This window comes from Ailuropoda melanoleuca, chromosome 3 (assembly GCF_002007445.2).
Source record: "Ailuropoda melanoleuca isolate Jingjing chromosome 3, ASM200744v2, whole genome shotgun sequence".
NCBI classification, from domain to species: domain Eukaryota; kingdom Metazoa; phylum Chordata; class Mammalia; order Carnivora; family Ursidae; genus Ailuropoda; species Ailuropoda melanoleuca.
Window position 1 is genome coordinate 81,746,611 of NC_048220.1, and position 22,872 is coordinate 81,769,482.

Here is a 22,872-nt window from a genome sequence, read left to right on the forward strand (position 1 = left end):
ACCACTACGCAAAGTTGTATTATGACATAAAAATTCAGAGATTGAAACAGTAAAAAGAGGTATCCACAAACAGACATCACTTTGAGGACAGTAACATGGGTGGCTGCTCTTACCTATAAATTTGTAAAGAATAACACTTCGATTAATAACAGTACTCTAGAAGACACTTGGATTATATTTTGTTTTTGTAAGCACTGTCTAAGTTACCAGAGATGGAAAACCATCCTGGGCTTTCAAATATCTTCAACCAGAACTTTAAAGTGAAGAATGTGAAACTGCTGTCATGTTTGGTTACTTTTCCCACCCTTTTTAATCATAGATTTAGAAGAAGGGGATCAATCACTGCAAATATACATATATTATTTGCAGATTCAACAACTCTTTGATTTTCTTTGAGTACTTGTCACATTACAGTAAAATTCCAAACTCTACAAAATCTGCTCTAGTTTATTCAGTGCTTTGAACAAATTGCAAGGTAAGCAGTTCCAACGGCTGATCCTTCTTCTGTATTTATCAACAAAGGCATTCCTACAGCTCAAACCTGTGATTTAAAAGCTTAAAATTATTATGCAGAGATGCTTCTATGCAAAATTTTTTTGGGGGGGGTCTCCTTTCTGAAATAAACTCCTATCCAAGGATGTCAGCCTATTTTCTTTTAGGTTCTTTGGGTTACTTTCCTTAATATTATAAAATAGGATCTATCGTTTCAAATGGTTCATGTTGAAAAGTGATTCAAGTTTATACAGAATTCTCACTCTTGTGGTTAGAATTCTGCACCGTTTTGGTGCAGGAGAAAGAGTCTGCAGTCATGACAGTCAGATATGGACAAAATCCCACAGACACGGAGTACAGGAATGTCAAGTTCCACAGCCCTTGGATCCAGTCCTGACTGCAGACCAAACTTCTCTGACTTAGGCAGAATGACCACCCTCTCTTTCTAGAGTCATCCAGAGCCAGATAGAGATGAACAGTAAAGAGGGGAAATTGATTCTCCATTCCAAGTTTCTCTGTGCTTCTGAACACAGAACACTCAAACCCTCTTAAAACAAATCACTTAGGAAGCTCATTAAGGAGAGTACAATCCCTGGCTTTTCCCTCTGAGGAAAAAGAACACACACAGTTCTTCTCATACCCCACGTTTTCCTTATCACCAGATTCTAAACTTAGAACATATTCTGCTGTTTTAAGTGACATATTTACCAATGTGTTGAAAAGAAAATGAAGATATAAGGTATTATGATGTTTAAAAAGTATACATATCACTTTTTCCCCTAATAACCAGCTTATAAATCATAAAACCATCTGCTTTCTTTACCAACCCATAGATGTCCTCCTACTTGTTCTCCTTTACCTTTTCCTGTCTCATTTGAACCATCTGAACACTCCCTTTCCTCATGCCTATATCCAAATAAGTTCTAGTCATCCTACCTCAAACCAAGTGGTCTCTGAGAAGTTCCCAAGAGTTCAGTTCTACCTGTCTGGTGTTACCTCTTTTTTTATGTTTTTTAAGAGAGAGAGAGGACACACATGCCTGAGGGGGGCAAGGGGGGTAAGGTGGGGGAGAGGAGCAGAGGGAAGAGAGAGAATCCTAAGCAGATCCCCCGCTGACCAGGGAGCTCCATCCCACAACTCTGAGATCATGACCTGAGCAGAAATCAAGAGTCAGACGCTTAACCAGCTGAGCCTCCCAGGCGCCCCAACCTAGTGTTACCTTCTGAGAGAAGCCCTTGCTTCAACTGCAGGAAGAAAGTTCCTGGCAGTTATCTCCTTTCATTTTCCACCATCTGTTTCTTTCTATGCTCTTCCGAACTTCCTTGCTTTACAGCCATCATGCATTTTAATCATTGAATTTCATGAGACAAAGTTGCCTATGTGACCACCCCCTCCCACCAACACCCTTAGGACTGTTCTAGAGGAACAATTATAACACTCAGACTTGTAAGCTAGGCATGCAAAGAGGGTTTAAGCTAGACTATTCTGGGAGAGGCACAGCGTGGGGCATCTGAGCCTTGCAGTGCAGTACCAGGTTCTGTGTACATTGTCTCTTTTCCCCATATTCTAACCTATCGAGGATCCTTGGATGGGGCTGTCTCCGGACTATTCATGAAGCCTTTCACACTAGGCTGTAAGATTCCTCAACTTAAACGGTAGCTACTGCCTCTGCTACCCTCCCTAGAGCCCTACAGGATTGGAGTCCACTGTCCCTTTCTTCCATTCGTTGACATCCTTCTTCCCATTTTACAGATCTCACCATCTTCCAGCTTCCCATTTTCCTGAACTCATTGTTTCCTCACTACATCTATTATTTAAGAATTTACTAGATACTACAAGTTATTTTACCTATTCTCCCAAAATAACGTCTGGTACCTCAAAGCAGAGCCATGATGCAAGATGAAAATATGAACTTCCTTTTATTGTGGGTATAAATATGAATGAAAATGCTTGTAAGTGTGGCTCAAGAATAACCTACTCACAGAAAGCCAGTACCTTTGCTATAATAAAGAAACTCTTCCTAATAACTGAGAAGTCATTCAAAAATGATCTAAGAATAGGACTTCAGAAACTAAGTTGTGACAACATAGATCAGTCAGCAAGAAGAGAAACGTTGAAGAGTGAGGTTTTCAGTCTGAAGATTAAGGCTCAAATCCTGTCTCTGCTACTTACTAGCCATGTGACCTTGTTTAAATTTCTTAACTTTTGAAGTATATTCACCTAATATCTTTTTTAGAAAATAGTTGTGCTCCCATTTATCATGCCTCCTTATATCCATTCCCTTCGACTTTCAGGTCCTCCCATTAAAAGTAGAGACTATTTCCTCATTCCCTGAATGAGGGCTGGCCTTGTACTCTGGTCCATACGATGCAAGAGAAGTTGCAAAGTGCTGGTGCCTAACCTGAGCCTCGCGAGGACTTCATGCCTTCACTCGCTCTCCTGGAACCCTGCAACATCCTTGTTCACAAGCCCCGGCCAGCCTGCTGGAGGCACGATGTCCAGTCACTCCGGTGGGGCCCAGCTGAGAAAACCACCAAACTCCAGACCTACGAGTGAGTCATCCCAAACTAGTCAGTCCCCAGAAATCTGCCAACTTCCTGTAGACACATGAGCAGGACCATTTCAGATCAACCTAGCCTGGTCTACGCCAGAAGATTCACCCAACCAAGCCACAGACTTGGCTTAAATAAATTCTTACTCTTTCAAGTCACTGAGATTTGGCACAGTTAGTTGCCCAGTAATAGCTAACTGATATGTACACTACATAGGTTATTGTGGAGATTAAATGAAAATAAAACAGAAGGGGTGCCTGGGTGGCTCAGTCTGTTAAGCATCATGGTCCCGGAGCCCAGGATCAAACCCCGCATCGGGTACCCTGCTCAGCAGGGAGTCTGCGTCTCCCTTTCCTGCTTCCCCTCTCCCCCGCTCTGCTCTCTCTCTCAAATGAATAAAGAATCTTTAAAAAAGAAAACAGAACACAGAATGTACTTATGGCCATGCTTAGCACCTGGTAGATGTTTGATAAATTGCAGTTATTTTTATTATATACCAAAATCATCTGTACTTTAAGGCTTATGAAGTAATATTTCATAAGACGGTGTTTTCTAATATTTCTGCTCAAACTCTATTAGTCAGGATACAAATGACAGAAATCCAACTCAACCTATATGACACAAAAGAGGAGTGGCTTATTAGAGCTAATGTCAGACAGACCTACAGCCAGACCTCAAACAACATGACATTTCTCTTCTCTCCTCTTCGTCTCTCTTGGTGTAGGCCTCATTCTGACAATTGCCTTAGGCTTGCTCCACAGGAGGATAAAATCAGCCATCCTCAGCTACTCTTCCAGTCCTAGGAACACAGAAGCAAAAGCAGGTACTCCTCTTGACTCCACTGAAAGAAAGTCCTGGACAAGGGCTCTCACTGGCTTGGCTCATGCATCACATCTTAACCAATCTCAATGGCCAGGTGGATGGGGCTCTCTGACCCCATTCTGTCTTCTGCTTGTGTAAAGAAAGGCAGTAGACACGGCACTACAAGAGTAGGAAAAAAGAGGAAATGTGCTGGGTTGCAAAAATAATACTACCAGAAGCCTGGAATAAGAAGATGTACTGTTGCCACCCGTGAATTCATTACAAGTGCAATTGCCCCTTCTTGCCACTGGCCTAAACCTTTAGACTGGGTCTATAGTCCAATAAGGCAGAAAATAAACTGCGCTCAGAAACCGGATTCACGGCTCTTTGCCTACTTCTTCCTCTGTAATTATACTCCTTATAACCCTCTTAACCGCCATGATACGGAGCAGTCCCAGGAACATAAGGGAAATTAAACTAACGTACATGTACCTTTAAGAAAAGGCACTTTATTACACTTGACTTTCCATTCTCTTACCAACATACAAATGCATTGCATTCTAACAGGGTTTTTGGTGTTCTGAATACCAAGATTGTAGAGGCTGAAGCTGCCAGGGCTGAATTTATACCTAAGCTTGTAAAGATGGTGTCTCTTGTGAGCTGAACCATAGGATTGTGGAGATAGAAGAAAACTTAGAGATCACTTAAACCTAAATTGGGTGAAAATAGCAAAACATCTCAAGCTATAGGCTTTGGAGCCACGGGTGCCGCAGTTGTCCACACTGCGGTTCTGGCTCGGTGTACGACGTGGATGCTGCTGTGTATGTAAACATGGAGTACATTAGTGTTCAACTTCGAAAATCCTTCATTCAGTATCAGTGCAAAGACTAATGTCTTATAAAATTTGAAACTAATAAATGCACAGTCCAGTATAATTTATAACAAACTATTGCTACTGCTCAAGAGATCAATCCAGAAATGAGGGATTCCAGCAAAGAGCTGAGCAGATTAAGATACATGTTGCCTTCTCATTTTGTCTATTTTATGATGTTCTAATTAATGTCTCCTTTTCATTTGGACCAAAAAGCACACCGTACTGTATAACTTTAAATAACTAAACTAGTTAAAACAATGATTTGGTTGTGCCAACCCTTTCCAGGGCATGTCAGGGTCTCCGACAGGAATTTACAGATAATTACATTACCTTACAGAGCAGTGGTGTTATGAGGAGACATAAAATTCAAGGGCAAACTAAGTCTATTTTTTGTTACATACATGTGTAAGAATATGCAGAACTCCTTCATGAATTCCAAGAGGTCTGAGGAATTCCTTAATATTTAATTGTATTTAATTGACATTCCTTTTACCTCCTTCAATTTAGTTTGCCTGTGGCTTCTCAGCTATAACATATAAAAACCACATGTAGACTGAATCGGCAGAATTAATATGGGTAAGACTCTTAAAATATATGTGCTCCAAATGCCATCTCTTACTAAGGCTTATTTATATAAAGTTTAGCAGGGGAAAAGTACTGGAGAAACACAGAAGATAACCTTAACACTGTATTTAGGCACAAAACACAATCAGTATGCCAAAAGAAAATGTAATCCAGTTAATGAAATCTTTTCTGAAAAAGGTTCTGGGTATAATTAAAAATATATAAATACTAAATATATCTAAATAGAGATATATATAAAGATATATTTATAAATACCAAATGAACCTATATATATTTATACATACTAAATGTATCTATATATGTATCTATATATTTGTCATAGATATATTTAGTATATATATGTGTCTATCTATATATATCTATGACATAGATATACAGATATATAGAAATACATTTAGTATTTATAAATGTTTATTTATATACATATGACATATATCGCATATCTTGCCTGTGAAGGAAAATGGAAACAGAACTACAAGGCTAAAAGGAGGCAGGAGATTTTCTACAGGTGAAGACACCTGGGACCCAAAGAGGTAGGGTGACTTGCTACGGACACTGCTATTTGGTGACAAAGTCACATCTAGGATCCATCCATGGCTCCAGCATTTGCACTATCTACCTTTTATTAGGTTGGTCCGCACAGGATGCAAGTGGAAGACAGCTTTATTCTTTTTTCCAGTGTCTCTTCACACCTGCTTTCTGGACTCCTTTTCTAAACCCTTGAATGGAAGTTCCCACAGTTCTCTCTGTCCCTTTTAGTTGAAAGAGTAATCTTACTTGAGTATTCTAAAAGTCTCTCGTTTACTGTCAACATTCCAAAATCTTATTGAGGTGAAATCGGCTCCCCAGCTATCTCCCTAAAGTGCAGTCCTGTGGGGTTAGGCCCTTCTGCCTCCCTTGCTCTACGTCCGCCCGGGATCACACAGAAAAAAAGCAGCAGAGTCAGCATTTGAACCTAGATAGTCTGGCTTTAGTTGATTTTCTTAACCTCTTCTCACTGGCCTCCTGTCACTGCCTGTTAATAGTCTCCCCCACAAGCCCCTGATTGCTGGCAATCCAACCCTCCAGCCAACCCTTCTGGGCAAGGTCCCCTTAAAAATAACCCCACTTCTGGACTAGAGGAAACACACACCTTTGCCATGCCCCTTCCATTGGGGGGAAGACTGTTCCCACCAAAACCCTCTCTCTTTTTTGAGCTACTGCCAGGCATGGGTAACCCCAGCCACAGTCTCTCTTAGTGGGCATCACTGTCCTAGGGTCTCTCCAATTCCAGGGCATACATGTCAAATTCTCCCAGCAGTTCCCCATGAGGGGATGGGTATATTGCAGGGCACCAATGACTCTCTCAAACAGTCTTCATCACCGACTCTTCAACTCCAACCCCAGAGGTAAGCAATGAGCTAATATGGGTAGGACTGGTTACCCAATCATTTGACATGACCTGCTTAGGTAATCCCTTTAGAATTTGGAAGTACTTGGTACCTATTGTGTTTATCTTGGCACTGGGGCTTTGACCATATCTCTGAGACAAGGAATAAAGGTCACATTTTAAATCCTGATACTGCTTCTGCTAGCTAGACAGTGAAAAGAAAGAAAAAAAGATATATTAAGATTATTGGGATGAATTAATATTAAGAACTGTTCAAAGGTGCCTGTCTTAAGGATTCCTTTTGGCTTACTAGTGGGTTAAGAAAATAACCATAAATTCAGAATTGGAAGGGACTTTTAAATTTATTCAACTATCTATCAGTTGATAAGACTTTTCCAAGTTCTTACCCATCCATGCTTGAACATTCTAATGAAATCACCATCTTTTGAAATAGTTGGTTCCCATCTGGAGTTGCTTCCAACCATCAGAGAGTCATGACATGAAACACAAAACTGTCTCTTTAAGTTTTCCACCCCCTTGGCCCTAATTTGAACACAGAACAAGTCTAATCCCTTTCTCACAAGACAGACTTCCAAAATTTGAAGCCAGTGTCACCCCATCTTCTGATATTGCATTTTCTAATACCCAATTGCTTCAGGCGTGCCCTTTATAACAGCTTCTACGGCTCTCGTTATCTTGCTTATCTTCCTCCGGAACAGTCCCTGGCCTGCCTATGCCCCACATGAGATAGAGCACCAGAATTGAAGCAAGGGTGGTCCCACCAGTAGAAGAGGGGACATCTCCTCTTTCCTTTTCCACGCCACACTTTGTGAATAATAAAACCTAAATTACTATTTACTCTGCTGACAGCCATGGTACAGCTGATTGATACTATATTCACGCCAACTACATTCCTTGAAGTCTTTTCTGGATGTGCTACAGCTAAGATATGACTTACCTAGTATATATGATGTTGATTTTAGGATGCAAGTAGTAATCTTTACATGCATTCTCTTTAAAATCATTCTTCTAACGCTTACCAAATTCAACCACCTTAAGATTTTAGAACTCTGATTTGACCATTTAATTTATTCTAACTTCATATCATCTCAAATTTTATCAGAATGCTTTCCACATCTTCATCCAAATCATGAATAAAAAGGATTAAAGAAAAAAGGCCAAGGACATCCCTAGAGACATCAATTGACATCATTCTATTAAATGGCACCACCTTGGTAACTGATCAATTAATTATCTATATACGTAATGACACTTATACCACACTTCAGCCAAAGGTGCATTGTGAGAGACCTTGCCAAGCACCTTGCTCAAATTCATATTTCCAGGTTCTCCACCCTTCCCAGCTCTGGACACTTTGTTAAAGAAGAAAGTTTGCTGTGATGGGTGTTAAGCCTGTTCTGGCTTCTCATGAGTAAGTGATGCTGCTTCCAAGGACTCACCAATCATTCGACACTACAGAGTTGAGACCACTTTTGTTATTCTAGACCACAGTTTACTGAAATTACTTCTTCTCCTTTTGAAAATATGAAGGATTGGAATCCTTGTACTTCTGACTCCAGGCCCTTTTGGGCTCTCCGTGGTTTCTCACAGATCCCCACAGACCCATGGGTGCTCACTTTCAAGTTGTCTCAGTAGGAGGATTTTGATTTATTCCATTGAGAGACTTCATATCTCTGATGGAGCAGCTGGAAATCCTCTTTCAGTGGCTAAAACAAATATTAACATTAATATAACGAAAGCCACTCATTAGGATCCCAGGTTTTGGATTTCGAGCTGTTTGAGCTATTCTCTGCCCCTCAGGAGCGCCTGTCTTACGGAACACCCTCCGACGCTGCTCTCCGCTCCCCCAAAGAAAGGCTCCAGCACCATGAAAGAGCAAAGTTACTGATATGGAAACAGATGTCTCTAAAAATACCCTTGGAAATGTATGGACATGAAACACATGCCATATATATTTAGTCATAAAAATAAAAAATCATATATTTTTATCTAGCAACTATTTCCACATATGTGACTAAGCACTGCAATCAAGTCATACCTGACTTAAAAAAAATGTAGACAGATTGAGCTGTCTAACCCACAAAAAAAAAGTGTCTATGAATAATTCAACCCCAATTGCCATGTATATTTCCTGGCAGGCTGGCTCCTGACTAAAGCACCAGCTTTATTTATCTGATTGGCTTAGGACCTACAGTTCTGTGGCACAGAGAACCTTACCACTCAAAGACGTTTCATTCTTGTCTGGAGTGGAATCCATAAGATGTTCTTTTGGGTTACTCAAAGTAACATATTAAAACAGGTCTTTCCATGGGGCGCCTGGGTGGCACAGCGGTTAAGCGTCTGCCTTCGGCTCAGGGCGTGATCCCGGCGTTATGGGATCGAGGCCCCACATCAGGCTCTTCCGCTATGAGCCTGCTTCTTCCTCTCCCACTCCCCCTGCTTGTGTTCCCTCTCTCGATGGCTGTCTCTATCTCTGTCGAATAAATAAATAAAATCTTTAAAAAAAAAAAACAAAACAGGTCTTTCCTGTGCACCTTGACCAGATGTTTTTTTTTTTTTTAAATCAAACCTCACCTCTGATAAACTAGTTTAAAGCCAAGTTTAAAAAACATCGAGGAAACAAAACAGGTCTTTCCTGTGCACCTTGACCAGATGTTTTTTTTTTTTTTAAATCAAACCTCACCTCTGATAAACTAGTTTAAAGCCAAGTTTAAAAAACATCGAGGAACCTGGGGTGATTCTACTCAAATATGGATATTCGATTACTAAGTTCATTCCAGTTCAAGTGCAACCGTAAAGTACAGTGACAATTTTGTGCTTGGCTTTTACTGCCACCTGGTGGTATACTGCTTGTACTAAATCAGACCCATAAAGGAATTTCTAAAATTAGTATTCATTTAGGTTTCAGTAACACTGTCATCAACAAGTCAGTACTTTCTATAAAATGGTGGTGCAGAGAAAATTTTACATAAGTCTTTGTTAACCAAGTTAAGATAAACCACATCTTACTCAAACACACCATTTATATATGAACACATTAAGCATTAATCACTAGTACATTCACAATGAAAAATCTGTAAGAAAAAAATTTAAGCCCAATCACAACTCCCAAAATAAGAACAAAATTAAAGAAACAGACAAGGCTTCTCCAAACATAGATGCGCCTAGCTTTTAGTACAAAAAAAAGTCACATAAATATCAGAAAAACAAATTGGAAACTTAGGGTTCAAATAGTATTAGAAATCAGTAGTGTTACAAAAATATATTTCATAGAATTCCTTAAGGCCCTGATACTTCTTGGTATGTTTTAGAATTCATGTTTATCTTTTGTAAAATATCTCTTTTTCCTTTGATTCTACTGGATTCTCAGTGTTCACATGGATTAACATGAATTATTTTATTATTATGGATTGTATTTGTTACAATTATATTTGTTATAACAATTTAGCCAATTTAATTCATGGAATTTCTCTTTAATTATTAAAGACAGAAATTTTAAATTTTGCCAAATTAAGATTATCAATTATTTCCATATTCCTTCTGTTTATTTATTTTTAAAATAAATTTTACTTATATTATTTTGAAAGGTAATGTTTTCTCGTGATCAAAAAGCCAGAGAAATCACTCTACTGCCTCATCATTCATTGTGACCAGCTTCTTGCCACCTTCCAGAAACAACCACTGATTTTCAAGTTTAGTAAGTCCTTTCTACAAGCAAGCAAATATTTTTACTTAGCCCTTCTATCATTTGATTTTTCTTCTATTTATTTAAACTATATAGGCCTTATTTTGCTTTATGTCAAGTAAAACTTTTTTTTTTTTTTCAAAATGACAAGTCACTCTTGCCAGCAACATGTATGGGTTAAGCCCACCCTTCTCTGCTAATTTGGGAAGTTTGCTTTAAGACATACTAAAATTTAACAAATACTAAAGAATTATTATGAGTTACATCTTTCATTCTACTGATAGATGAATACCTATGCCATTACCATACTGATCTAATTATCTTAGAGTTTAAATATGGCTTTATATTTAATATTAGAATATGTTTAATGTTTAATATTAAGGAAGGAGTTAGTCTTCCACCATTACTATTCTTTTTCTAAACTGCTCTATTCTCATCAGTTTTTATTCCAAACAAGAACTTCATAATAATTTTGTTAGGTTTCCAAAAAATTTGACCAAGTTACTTTAAAAAAAGAGACTTGGTGGGAATTGCTCTAAATTATAAATTATTTTGGGAAGAATTATTACCTTTACACATAGGTTATTAGAAAAAGCAGGATTAGTGATAAGCTCTTCTGATGTTCTTAAGCTGGATGGTTTTTCAAGGAACAAATTGATGAAGAAACTCAAAAGGTGTTTCGTGCCTGCAATATGGCAGGAGAGATATCCAGAGAAACCCCCTAATTCAGAATAATTAAAAATGCTGGATGAAGTATTCTTTTTCTTTTTTTTAGTTTCAGGGTAGAGTTTAGTGATTCATCAGTTGTATATAACACCCAGTGCTCATTATATCAAGTGCCCTCCTTAATGCCTGTCACCCAGTAACCGTATCCTCCCACCCACCTTCCCTTCAGCAACCCTCAGTTTGATTAGCAACAGGAAAACATTTGAAAGTACAAATCTCACCAGTAAAGGTAAACACATAGCTAAACTCAGAATAATCTAATGTAATGGTGATGAGTTAATCAATCCTAAATCTAGCATGAAGTTAAAAAAAGAAAGTAATAAAAAAAACACCTTGTAACTACAATAATTTGTTAATGAATACATATGTAAAAAGATATAAATTATGACATCGAAAATAAAAAAAACACGAGAGAGGGAGGTAAAAATGTAGAGTTTTTAATGCATTTAAACTTAATTGTTATCAGTTTAAAATAGACTGTTATAACTTGAGGATGTTTTATGTAAGCCTCATGGTAACCACAAAGCAAAAGTCTACAGTAGATACCCAAAAGATACAGAGAAAAGAATCTAAGCATATCACTACAGAAAAGTATCAAATCACAAAGGAAGAAAGCAAGAAAAGAACAAAAGAACTACAAAACAGCCAGAAAACAATGAACAAACTGGCAATAAGTCTGTACCTATCAATATTTATTTTAAATGTAAATGGATTAAATTGTTTAATCAAAAGATAAAGCATAGTTGAATAAATCTAAAAAAAATAAGACCTGGGGCACCTGGCTGGCTCAGTTGGTAGAGTGTGCAACTCTTGATCTCAGGGTTGTAAGTTCAAGCCCCACATTGCTGTACAGACTACTTAAAAATAAAATTAATAATAATAATAATAAGACCCAACTATATCCTGCCTACAGGAGACTTACTTCAGTTTTAAGAACACACATAGACTGAAAGTAAAGGTATAGAAAAAGATACTCCTTAACCTAGGGAAAAAAGAAAGCAAGGGTAGATGTATCAGACAAAACAAACTTTAAGACAAAGACTAATAAGAGACAAAGAAGGTCATGATATAATGATAAAGTGGTGAATCCAAGAAGAGGATATGACAATTGTAACTATTTGTGGATCCAATATAGGAGAATTAAGATTATATAAAACAAATACTAACATAACTAAAGGGGGTAATAGATAGCAATACAATAATAGTAGGGGACTTCAATATCTCACTTTCATCAATGAATAGATAATCCAGACAGAAAATCAATGAGGAAACATTGGACTTAAACTACACGTTAGACCAGAGGAACTTAATAGACATTTAAAGGACCATTCCACCAAAAAGCAGTAGAATACACATTCTTCTCAAGCACACATGGAACATTCTCCAGGGAAGACCATATTTCAGGCCACAAAACAAGTCTTAATAAATTTAGAAGACTGAAATCATATCAAGTGTCTTTTCCAACTCCAGTGGTATTAAATTAGAAATCAATTATAAGAAGAAAACTGGAAAACTCACAAATATGTAGAGATTAAACAACATGTTACTGAGTAGCCAATGGCCAAAGAAGAAATTAAAAGATAAACAAAAAATATCTTCAGACAAGGGCACCTGGATGGCTCAGTCGGTTAAGTGTCTAACTCTTGATTTCAGCTCAAGTCATGATCTCAGGGTTGTGAGACCAAGCCCCACACTGGAAGCATGCAGTCTGATTAAGATTCTCTCTCTCTCCTTCTGCCCCTCTCTTCCGGCTCGTGTGTTCTCTCTTACTAATTGTATAATTTTTTTCAGACAAATGAAAATGGAAATATAATAATCAAAACTGATGGGATTCAGCAAAAGCAGTTGTAAGAGTGAAGTTCACAGCAGTAAGTGCCTACAATAAGAAATGAAAAAGATCTCAAATAACAAACCTAACTTTATACCTTAAGGACCTAGAAAAAGAAAATGAAGCCCAAACTTGGTAGAAAAAAGGACAGAAAGAACAGGACAAAAACAAATGAAATGGAGTAGAAAAGATAAATGGAACTAAGAGCTGTTTCTCTGAAAAGATAATAAAATAAGCAAACATTTAGCTATACCCACTAAGGAAAAAAAAGAGTCAAATAAAATTAAAAATGAAAGAGAGGTTGTCACAACTAATGAACAGAAATGCAAAGAATCATGAGACTACTATGAACAAATATACACCAGCAAGTTAGACAACCTAGAAGAAATGCATAAATTCCCAGAAACATACAACCCTCAAGACTGAATTGTGAAGAAACGGAAAATCTGAACAGACCAATTACAAATAAAGAGATTGAATTAGTAATCAAAAACCTCTTAACAAACAAAAGTCCAGGGCCAGATGGCTTTACTGGTGAATTCTACCAAACATTTAAAGAAAAATTAATACCAATCCTTCTTAAACTCTTCCAAAAAATAGAAAATGAAGGGGCACTCCCAAACTCATTTTATGAGGCCAGCATTACCTTGATACCAAAACCAGAGAAAAGAAAAGAAAAGAAAATTACAGGCCAATATCTCTGATGAACACTGATGAAAAAATTCTTCAAAAAAAAAAAAACAGCAAACTGAACTAAACAGCACATTAAAAGGACCATGCACCATCATCAGTGGGATTTATTCGAGGGATGTGAGGATGGTTCAACATGTGCAAATCAATCAATATGATATACAACATTAACAAAATGAAGGATTAAAATTATAGGATTATCTCAAAAGATGCAGAAAAAGCATTTGACAAAATTCAACAGCCATTCATGATAAAACTCTCAAAGTGTCTACAGAGGGGCATATCTCAACACAATGACACCATATGCCATATATGCCATATATGGCAAGCCCATAAGTAACATCATACCTAACAGTGAAAAACTGAAAGCCTTTCCTCTTGGAACAGGACCAGGTTGCCCACTTTTGCCACTTTTATTTAACATAGTACTGAGAGTCATAGCTAGATTAATTAGGGAAGAAAAAGAAATAAATGCATCTAAATCAAAACAGAAGAAGTAAAATTGCCTCTATTTGCAGATGACATAATAAAAGCCCTAAAGACCACCAAGAAACTTAGAACTAATAAATGAATTCAATAAACCTGCAAGATACAAAATCATTATATGAAAATCAGTTATGTTTCTATACACAAAACTAACAGAAAAAGAAATTAAGAAAGCAATCACATTTACAATTGTATCAAAAAGAATAAAATACCTAGGAATACACTTAACCAAGGAGGTGACAGACCTGTACCCTGAAAACTATACGACACTGATAAAGGAAGGTGAAGACACAAATAAATGGAAAGACACTCAGTGCTCGCAGATTAGAAGAATTAACATTGCTCAAATGTCCATATCACCCAAAGTGATCTACGGATTTGATACAAGTCCTATCAAAATTCCAATGGCAGTTTTCAGAGAAATAGAACAAACAACCTAAAATTTGTATGAAAGCACAAAAGACCTCAAACAGCCAAAGCAATCTTGAGAAAGAAGTTTATGTCACTGAAGTGAGTCTTGGTGATCTCTCTGGTAGATTCAGGATTGGGCAGCTTGCCAGATGAAGCATGTGACTAGAGAGCTGGAATTTTCAGCCCTACCCACCCACCCCAATCTCTGGAGAGGTGGGTAGGATTGGAAATTTTGTTGAATCACCAATAGCCAGTAATTTAACCGATCATGTCTGTGTAGGGGAATCTCCCTAAAAACTCCTAAACAAGGAGGTTCAGGGAGCTTCTGGGTTAGTTAACATGCCCAAGTGCTGGGAGGGTGGCATGCCCACAGAAGGCACAGAAGCTCCATGCTCCACCCCACACCGTAATGCCCTATTCATCTCTCCCATTTGGCTGTTTCTGAGTTGTATCCTCTATAATATACTGGTAATAGGAAGTAAAGTGTTTTCTGAGCATCTGAGTCACTGTAGTGAATTATCAAAACCGAGGTGGGGGAAAGGTCATGTTAACCCTCAAATTTCGGCTGGGCAAACGTGTGAATAGCTGGCCACCCCACTGCAGCTGGCAAATGAAATGGGGGCAGTCTTGTGGGAGTGAGCTCTTAACCTGGGGGGTCTGATGCTAATTCCAGGGAATTACTGGACACCCAGTTGATGTCAAAGAATCAGAGAATTGATTGGCGTGAGGGAAAAAAACTAAGAATAATGAACCACCGCCTGCCAACAAATTCGAAAACATGGAAGAAATGGACACGTTTTAGGAAAGACAACTTACCGAACGTGACTAAAGAAGAAAAAACATGAATGGTCCTATAACCATTAAAGAAACTGAATCAGTAGTTTAACTTCTTCCCACAAAGAAAATACTAGACCCGGATAGTTTTAAAAGTCTGTGGTTTATTTTTTTTAATTTTTTAAAAAATATTTTATTTATTTATATGAGAGAGAGAGCACAGAGGGAGAGTGAGAGGAAGAAGCAAACTACCTGCTGAGCAGAGAGCCCAACATGGGACTCGATCCCAGGACCCTGAGATCATGGACCTGAGCTGAAGGCAGACGCTTAACCGACTGAGCCACCCAGGCACCCCGAAAAGTATGTGGTTTATTTTTAAAATTAAAAAAACTGGGGCACCTGGGTGGCACAGCGGTTAAGCGTCTGCCTTCGGATCAGGGCGTGGTCCCGGAGTTATGGGATCGAGCCCCACATCAGACTCCTCCACTAGGAGCCTGCTTCTTCCTCTCCCACTCCCCCTGCTTGTGTTCCCTCTCTCACTGGCTGTCTCTATCTCTGTAGAATAAATAAATAAATTAAATTAAATTAAATTAAATTAAATTAAATTAAATTAAATTAAAAAATTAATTCTGACATTATCTTAAATTTTTTGGAGAAGAGAAAAAGAGGAAAAGTTACCCCAAGTAATTTTATAAAGCCACTTCAGGCATACTCCACAGAACATCTCCCTGACTGATGTTTTCCCAGTAAATTCCCTCTCGTACTTAATTCTCCAATGTCATACAACATACATATCTCTCAAAACAACACTTCAACTGAGATTTATGTAGGAAATATTTTATTTAGCTCCCCAAAACTCAATATAACATTTTTACCAATAACAACAACAAAAGTGTCGGAAATGCCTTGAGTTACACTAGAAACATTTGGTAAAATGTCCACATCATGTCAGCAAATCAAAAAGCATACTGAATATCAATGAAGGGGATATTCCACATAAATGCTACTGGTGATAAAAGAAACATTAAAATATCATCCCTTATGTGAATCATTCTTTGTCACATTTCCACAATGCCCTTCATATTTCCTATTGGCTTTTTTCCCTAGTTGTGCAGAATAAGAACTAAAATGGTTGAGAAAGTGTCAAGGAACTTAATGGAGAAGGAAAAAAAGCAAGCAGAAAAGCAGTAACAATGAGAGTATGTTACTGCTGACAAAGCGACTACTTGTTAACAGCTATATTGTTTAGTGATTCAGGAAGCAAAGTTATGAATATTTACATCCCAACGTAATGCCTTGTTACTTAATAGAGGTTTGCTTACCATATTATAGTTACATCTTAGGAAACTGGTTTGGGTTAACAAGTAACATATTACAATGATACCATTTAAAATAAAAAGAAATAGGCTCCCAGTTAAGGTTTTTGCAGGGAACATCTGATTTTCAGAAACAAATTAGTAATAGTAGGTAGATATGTATATAATTGCACATCAAAACTATCAAAGACAGGATGAGAAAGAGAACCACAGTGCCATCGCATCCATAAATGTAAATGCAAAAATTCTAAGCAGTATTTTTTGAGACGACCAATTTGGTGTCTTTCAGAAATGGAAGACTGACTGTTTCAACATCAGAAATAGCATTAATGCAGGCACCTGGCTGGTGAGTCAGGTAAGTGGTTCAGCATCTGACTCTTGGTTTGGCTCAGGTCGTGGTCTCTGAGTAGTGAGACCGAGCCCTGCATCGGGCTCTGCACTAAAGCGGAGTCTGCTTAAGAGTTTCTCTCCCTCTCCCTCTGCCCCTCTCCCCTGCGCTCTCTCTCTCAAATATTAAATAAATCTAAAAAAAAAAAGAAAATTGCATTAATGCAATTCACCACATTAACAAATGACAAGAAAAAACATACATTCATCTCAACAGAGGCAGATAAAACATCTAGTAAAATTTGACATGCATTTATGATAAAAAAAACTATTAGCAAACTAGATATACATGGAAACTCCCCTAACCTGATGAACAACAGGAAATACATTAAAATATCATCCACATCATACACATGTGCTGAAACTTCAAAAGCATTCCTTTAAAATCATGATTAAGGGGCACCTGGGAGGCTCAGTCAGTTAAGCATCTGCCTTCAGCTCAGGTCATGATCCAGGAGTCCCAGGATCGAGCCCCACATCGGGCTCCCTGCTCAGCAGACAGGTCAGCTCCCTCTGACTCTTCCCCCTCTGCCTCTCTCTCTCTCTCTCACTCAAATAAAGTCATGAACAAGACAAGGATTTCTACTATTGTCTATTAGACACTGTCCTAGAGGCCCTAGTTTGGACATTCTTTGTCACACACACACGCACACGCACAATATAAGAATTAGAAAGGAAGAAATAAAGTTTCTGCAGAAAATATGATTTTTTAAGAAGAAAATCCCAAAAACTTTACAAATGACTTTAAATTATAAAAAGTATTTGAATTATTAATGTCTATTGGATATTAATTCGGATCTATAGCACCCACCATAACAAACTTTGACTCTATATGGTTAGAATGAAATATGTATAGCTTATCTGCAAAATCTTATTTATGTTCCTGATGAGAACATTGGAGTGGGACAAGAAAGAGCGGGATAGGGGCACCTGGGTGGCACAGCGGTTAAGTGTCTGCCTTCGGCTCAGGGCGTGATCCCAGCGTTATGGGATCGAGCCCCACATCAGGCTCCTCCGCCGGGAGCCTGCTTCTTCCTCTCCCACTCCCCCTGCTTGTGTTCCCTCTCTCGCTGGCTGTCTCTATCTCTGTCAAATAAATAAATAAAATCTTTAAAAAAAAAAAAAGGAGTGGGGTAAGAAAAACAGCTCATTTCTCACTCTGCCGCTTACAGGATGTGTTGGTTTTTTCCTGCTGCCATAACAAATTCACACAAATTTAGCAGCTTAAAACAACACAAATTTATTATCACACCTCTGTAGGTCAAAAGTCTGGCTTGAATGTCACTGGCTAAAATCAAAGCAACTGCAGGGCTGTGCTCTTTTCTGGAGACTTCCATACTCATTCAGGATGTTGGCAGAATTCAGTTCCACGCAGTTGTAGAAATGAAGTCCCTGGTTCCTTGATGTCAGCTGAAGGCCAATCCCACCTTCTAGAGCTGAAACTGTATTCTTTGGCTGCAAAGATCTTCTTCCTCCAGTTTCAAAGTTAGCAATGGAATGTTGAGTCCCTCTCCTGCCTTCTCTTCTGCCACATCTCTAATTTTTCTGCCTTCCTCTTCAATTTTTATCTCCCCATATCATTGTCCCCAACATTAATCATCCGCAAAGCCTCTTCTAATCTAAAATGAAACATCCGCAGGCTCAGGAGATGATGTGGACGTCTCGGGGGGACCATGCTTCCGCCTCCCGCGCAAGGAAACCCAGCTACTTCCATGTCTGCACTAACACCACACGGACCCCCAGTAGGTGCGGGGAAACTAGGTAGAAAATATCCTCTATATTTCTCTTGCGTCCTTGATGCTTGCCTTGGCTTAATTATGGGCTTTTCCTTATTAGGCTACGTGGGGTTGAAGTAGACAGGAAGAGGAAGAATTTAGAATAGATTTCCTGACACTAATTTAATCCCTTAATGGGAACAAATGCCTCCCCTCGATCTACTCTTGAACCATCCAGAGTTTTGGAAAGAAATATAAAGGGGAGAATGGAAAGCATAAGGTGGGAACAAAAATGTCAAACCATTAAGAGAAAAACATCAGCATATTTCTCCCAAGAAGATTCCATACCTGGGGTGGGATAAACCAGAGGAAGAGCCAAGCTCATGAGAGTCATTTGTTGTATGTTACTGTGTATTGCATAGTGCTAACTGATTCCACAAGACTTTCTTAATTCTTTAGCATGTGGTTCATTGGTGTAGTTATTATCTTATAAATGAGGAAACTTGGGGCTCAAAGAGGTGGTTATTTACCTAAGACAACAAGTGTCAGAGCTAGGTATAAACCCAGGTCTGCTGGCTGCTCCAGCTCAAGGGAAATTCATTCCTCTCCCTGACTTTCCCTAGCAAGAAGGCAAGATTGAGATTTGTTATAAACCCCACACTGTACCATTCGATGTCTTGAAATTATACTCCTAGAAGTATCCTTCTTCCCCAACCTTTTTTCCCCCAGATGTTACAGCCACTCCTAATAAAGGTCTTTGCTATTTCCTTTCTTGTGATCATTACACATTTACTCCTTCTGTATGTCTCCATCGTCCTCGAGTTAATGGTATCATTCCAGCTAGTCCTTGTCTGAGTTGTGGGCTTGAATTTTATCTTTTTCCTTTCTTCCTTCTCTCTCACTAGCTTCAAAGAAATGAGGAAGAGTGCTGGGATGTGGCCTCTTGATGAGTCTCTGCCTGGACCTACAGGAGCAAGGAGACCCCCTGGCTATATCACACAGCAGATCTCACTACAGTCTCTATTCCTTCAATGCATTAGGGGTATCAGGCAAAAAGCCAATTAACAACTTCTGCTTTATTTCTGGTAATAATTAATCAACTCTAAAAGTTCAGCATAAAATCCCAATTCCTACTTCAAGTACACAGCCTCATATGATTTGCTCCTACCTGTCTCTTCCGCTGCATCTTATGCCATTGTGCACTCCTCACGCTGCTCCAGCCACACAGGCTGCTTCCCAGCTCTGGAAATGTCACTAGTCTGAACTGAAATGGGCTGGAAGTATAAAATACACACCCGACTTTTAGGCAAAATATATCATTAATATATATCATTAATCATTAATGATCTTCTATTGATTGCATGTTGTTGCTACTGAGACGAACCTAACTTGGTCTTCTGCACTGTTTTGTGGCAGGTGGAACACCTACACGGGATCCGTGGTCCGCACTGTTTCGGCGGACAGGCTGTGCTACACAACGTCCTTCCGTTTCCTCCTCGGCACTGACGCCCTCTGGACCCACAGTGTCCACGGCGCCTGTTCAGCGCCTTTCCGGCTAGAACGTCAGGCGGGACCCCGGCCCGTCTCACTGCCACCCGACCAGGCCCTGAGGTCGGAGCCCGGAGCTGGGTAAGAACTCCGTCATCTATCCTCCGAATGAAGAACCTTACTCTTCCTCAGCCGGGAAGAACACGCGCTCTCAAGTCCTCTGAGCTACACCCGAGGCTCCGCGCTGGACTCAGGCTCCCGACGCCGCGAGAGGAGCGGGGACACGGCCCCTCGGGGGAAGCCCGCCCGGGCGAGAGCGCCGGCCGCACGACGCGGAGGGCGCACCGCACGCCCTCGCCCTCCGTCTTCTTCCCCGGGAGCCCCGCCCCACGGCCCATCGCGGCGCGCTTCGCCCTCGCGCCACACGGCGGCGTCTCGCGAGGGCGCGGCGGCCAGTGGTACAGTCCGTGCTCCCCCGCCCCCGGCAGTGGGTCCTTCCAGCCGCAGAAAAGCATTGTGGGAGCGGCCGGCGGCCTTTCTGCCTGTGCGCTGGGGCGGCGGCCGGCTGCTCTGCGCCTTCCGGGATGGCGGGGCCTCGGCGTGCGCGGCTTCTTGGCCTCCGACGCGCCAGGGCGCTGGGCCGCCCTGAGGGTGGTGAGAGCGTCTTGCAGCCCTGAGTCCGTGGACTGCGGAGGGCGGCGGCCGGGCCCGGCCGCGTTGCCGCTGGACCGCAGGAGGCCGCGAAGACGCTCGCAGGCTGCGTACCCACGCCGGGCAACGGGAGATGGGTTTGAGTGCGTTTGAGTGGATTGGTCATCGACCGTGTGTCAGGGAGGTTTTCAGATAAGCAGGGAATTCTTGAGTGTGAAAGAGGAAGGCCTCGCCGTAGGTGGGCCCGTATGCCTGCTGCATCGCAGTTGGAATCAAGTCCACGTGGGAGTAAAGTGCGGTTTAAGGGTTAGAGTTCGATCATTGCTTGAGGATGCAGAGCTCGGCGAGTGAGTGTCGTCCGCTTTGCAGGTGAGTTTGCATGTTCGTGCAAGAAAAACCAGTTGTCTCGCAGCGTGGAAGTTTTAACCACTTAAAACATTTTAAATTGGAGTTCTCGTTACCTAGTCCGGGGTTTGAACTGTAAAGAACTTCCGGCTGGAATTCATCGCCTTCCGGGTCTAACCCACAGAACAGTTCATCAACCAGTTCGTGATGGGGTTAGCAACTTCGTGCCATTGGTAGAGCAGTCCTTACGCAGTTTTCTTGTAGCCTTTGTGTTGCCCATTCACTTTTGAAAACTAGTGAATGTGGTGTCAAAAAAGGCGTAAACTAAACACTTTGCAGCCTTTTCCTGCCCTTGAATTTGATGTCTTTGGTGTCAGAGCTGCGTAAGTAACAGATGATGCTTTTACATTACTTGGCACATGTGATTTTGAGTCTGCCAACACGAAGTGTGTATTTTTTAAACGATTTTTAAATTTTGTTTAGGTGAAAGCTGGATGCTTGAAGCTAAGACTGCTGCTAGCTAGCTGAACACTGGGAGCACAAAGGTGACCTAAGGTAGGGTGATGCTACCTTGTACTTCTGTCAAAAGCGGTTACTCGTAATGCAAATTCTATCTAGGTTGGGGTGCCTTTTCTAATGGTGTTAGCGTTAAATTAGTATTAGTACTGCAACATCTGTAGTCAACAAGTTGAAGTTAACAGCAAATAGGGTAGCCTGTTCCTAGCTTACTTTTTTTAAACACTAGATTTTTTTTTTTTTTTAAGATTTTATTTACTTGACAGCCAGCCAGCGAGAGAAGGAACACAAGCAGGGGGAGTGGGAGAGGAAGAGGCAGGCTCATAGCGGAGGAACCTGATGTGGGGCTCGATCNAAAACACTAGACTTTTTTTTTTTTTTTTAAGATTTTATTTACTTGACAGAGACAGCCAGCGAGAGAAGGAACACAAGCAGGGGGAGTGGGAGAGGAAGAAGCAGGCTCATAGCGGAGGAGCCTGATGTGGGGCTCGATCCCATAACGCCGGGATCACGCNACTTTTGAAAATTTAAGATAACGTGTTTCTGTGTGTAGTACCTAAATTCCAAACACTTGGCCAAATCTCAGGTGTGTTTTATGTGGACATTTAAAGCTGAGTTCAGACCTGCATAACTTAGTGTAANTTTTGAAAATTTAAGATAACGTGTTTCTGTGTGTAGTACCTAAATTCCAAATATGGCCAAATCTCAGGTGTGTTTTATGTGGACATTTAAAGCTGAGTTCAGACCTGCATAACTTAGTGTAATTCAGAGGGGTATGAATTGTTTAATTAAGCTATGATACATGTGAATATTTGCTTGTCAAACTGAGTGCTTTATTTTGTTTTTTTAGGATGTCCTTGATGAGGAATTCAAAAAAACATCATGGGAAATCTTGACAAGAGTTGCTTGGATCATTTAAAACTTCCAGGAGTCTGAGGGGTACTAGAATTAACTGCTTTTGGACAGTCTATAAATAAATACACACTTAAAACAGTAGGGTTACAAAGAAATATTTCACTGTGCTTCTTGGAGGTTTGTGTATTATGTAATTAACCACCAGCAAATAGCATTCTTCACTGAAAGATCAAAGGGAAAGGGAGGGTTTCTCCTTCCTCCCCCAGCAACTTCAAAATGGTTAAATCTCATAAAGATATTCAGTG

At 40.0% G+C, this 22,872-nt stretch overlaps 1 protein-coding gene and 1 non-coding gene across 2 annotated transcripts; both read left to right on the top strand.

Annotated features, from left to right (window-relative positions):
- The first annotated feature begins 20,218 nt into the window (after positions 1–20,218).
- LOC105237610 (translation initiation factor IF-2-like) lies at positions 20,219–22,722 on the top strand. Its single transcript, XM_034656613.1, has 3 exons — positions 20,219–21,220; positions 21,680–21,751; positions 22,563–22,722. Exon 1 carries the CDS (start codon positions 20,369–20,371, stop codon positions 21,002–21,004), a length of 636 nt encoding a protein of 211 aa, XP_034512504.1. The 5' UTR covers positions 20,219–20,368; the 3' UTR covers positions 21,005–21,220; positions 21,680–21,751; positions 22,563–22,722.
- On the top strand, positions 21,459–21,592 carry LOC117801677. Its single transcript, XR_004624425.1, has one exon. It is a non-coding gene; the product is annotated as a small nucleolar RNA SNORA13 (small nucleolar RNA).
- Positions 22,723–22,872: the final 150 nt, after the last annotated feature.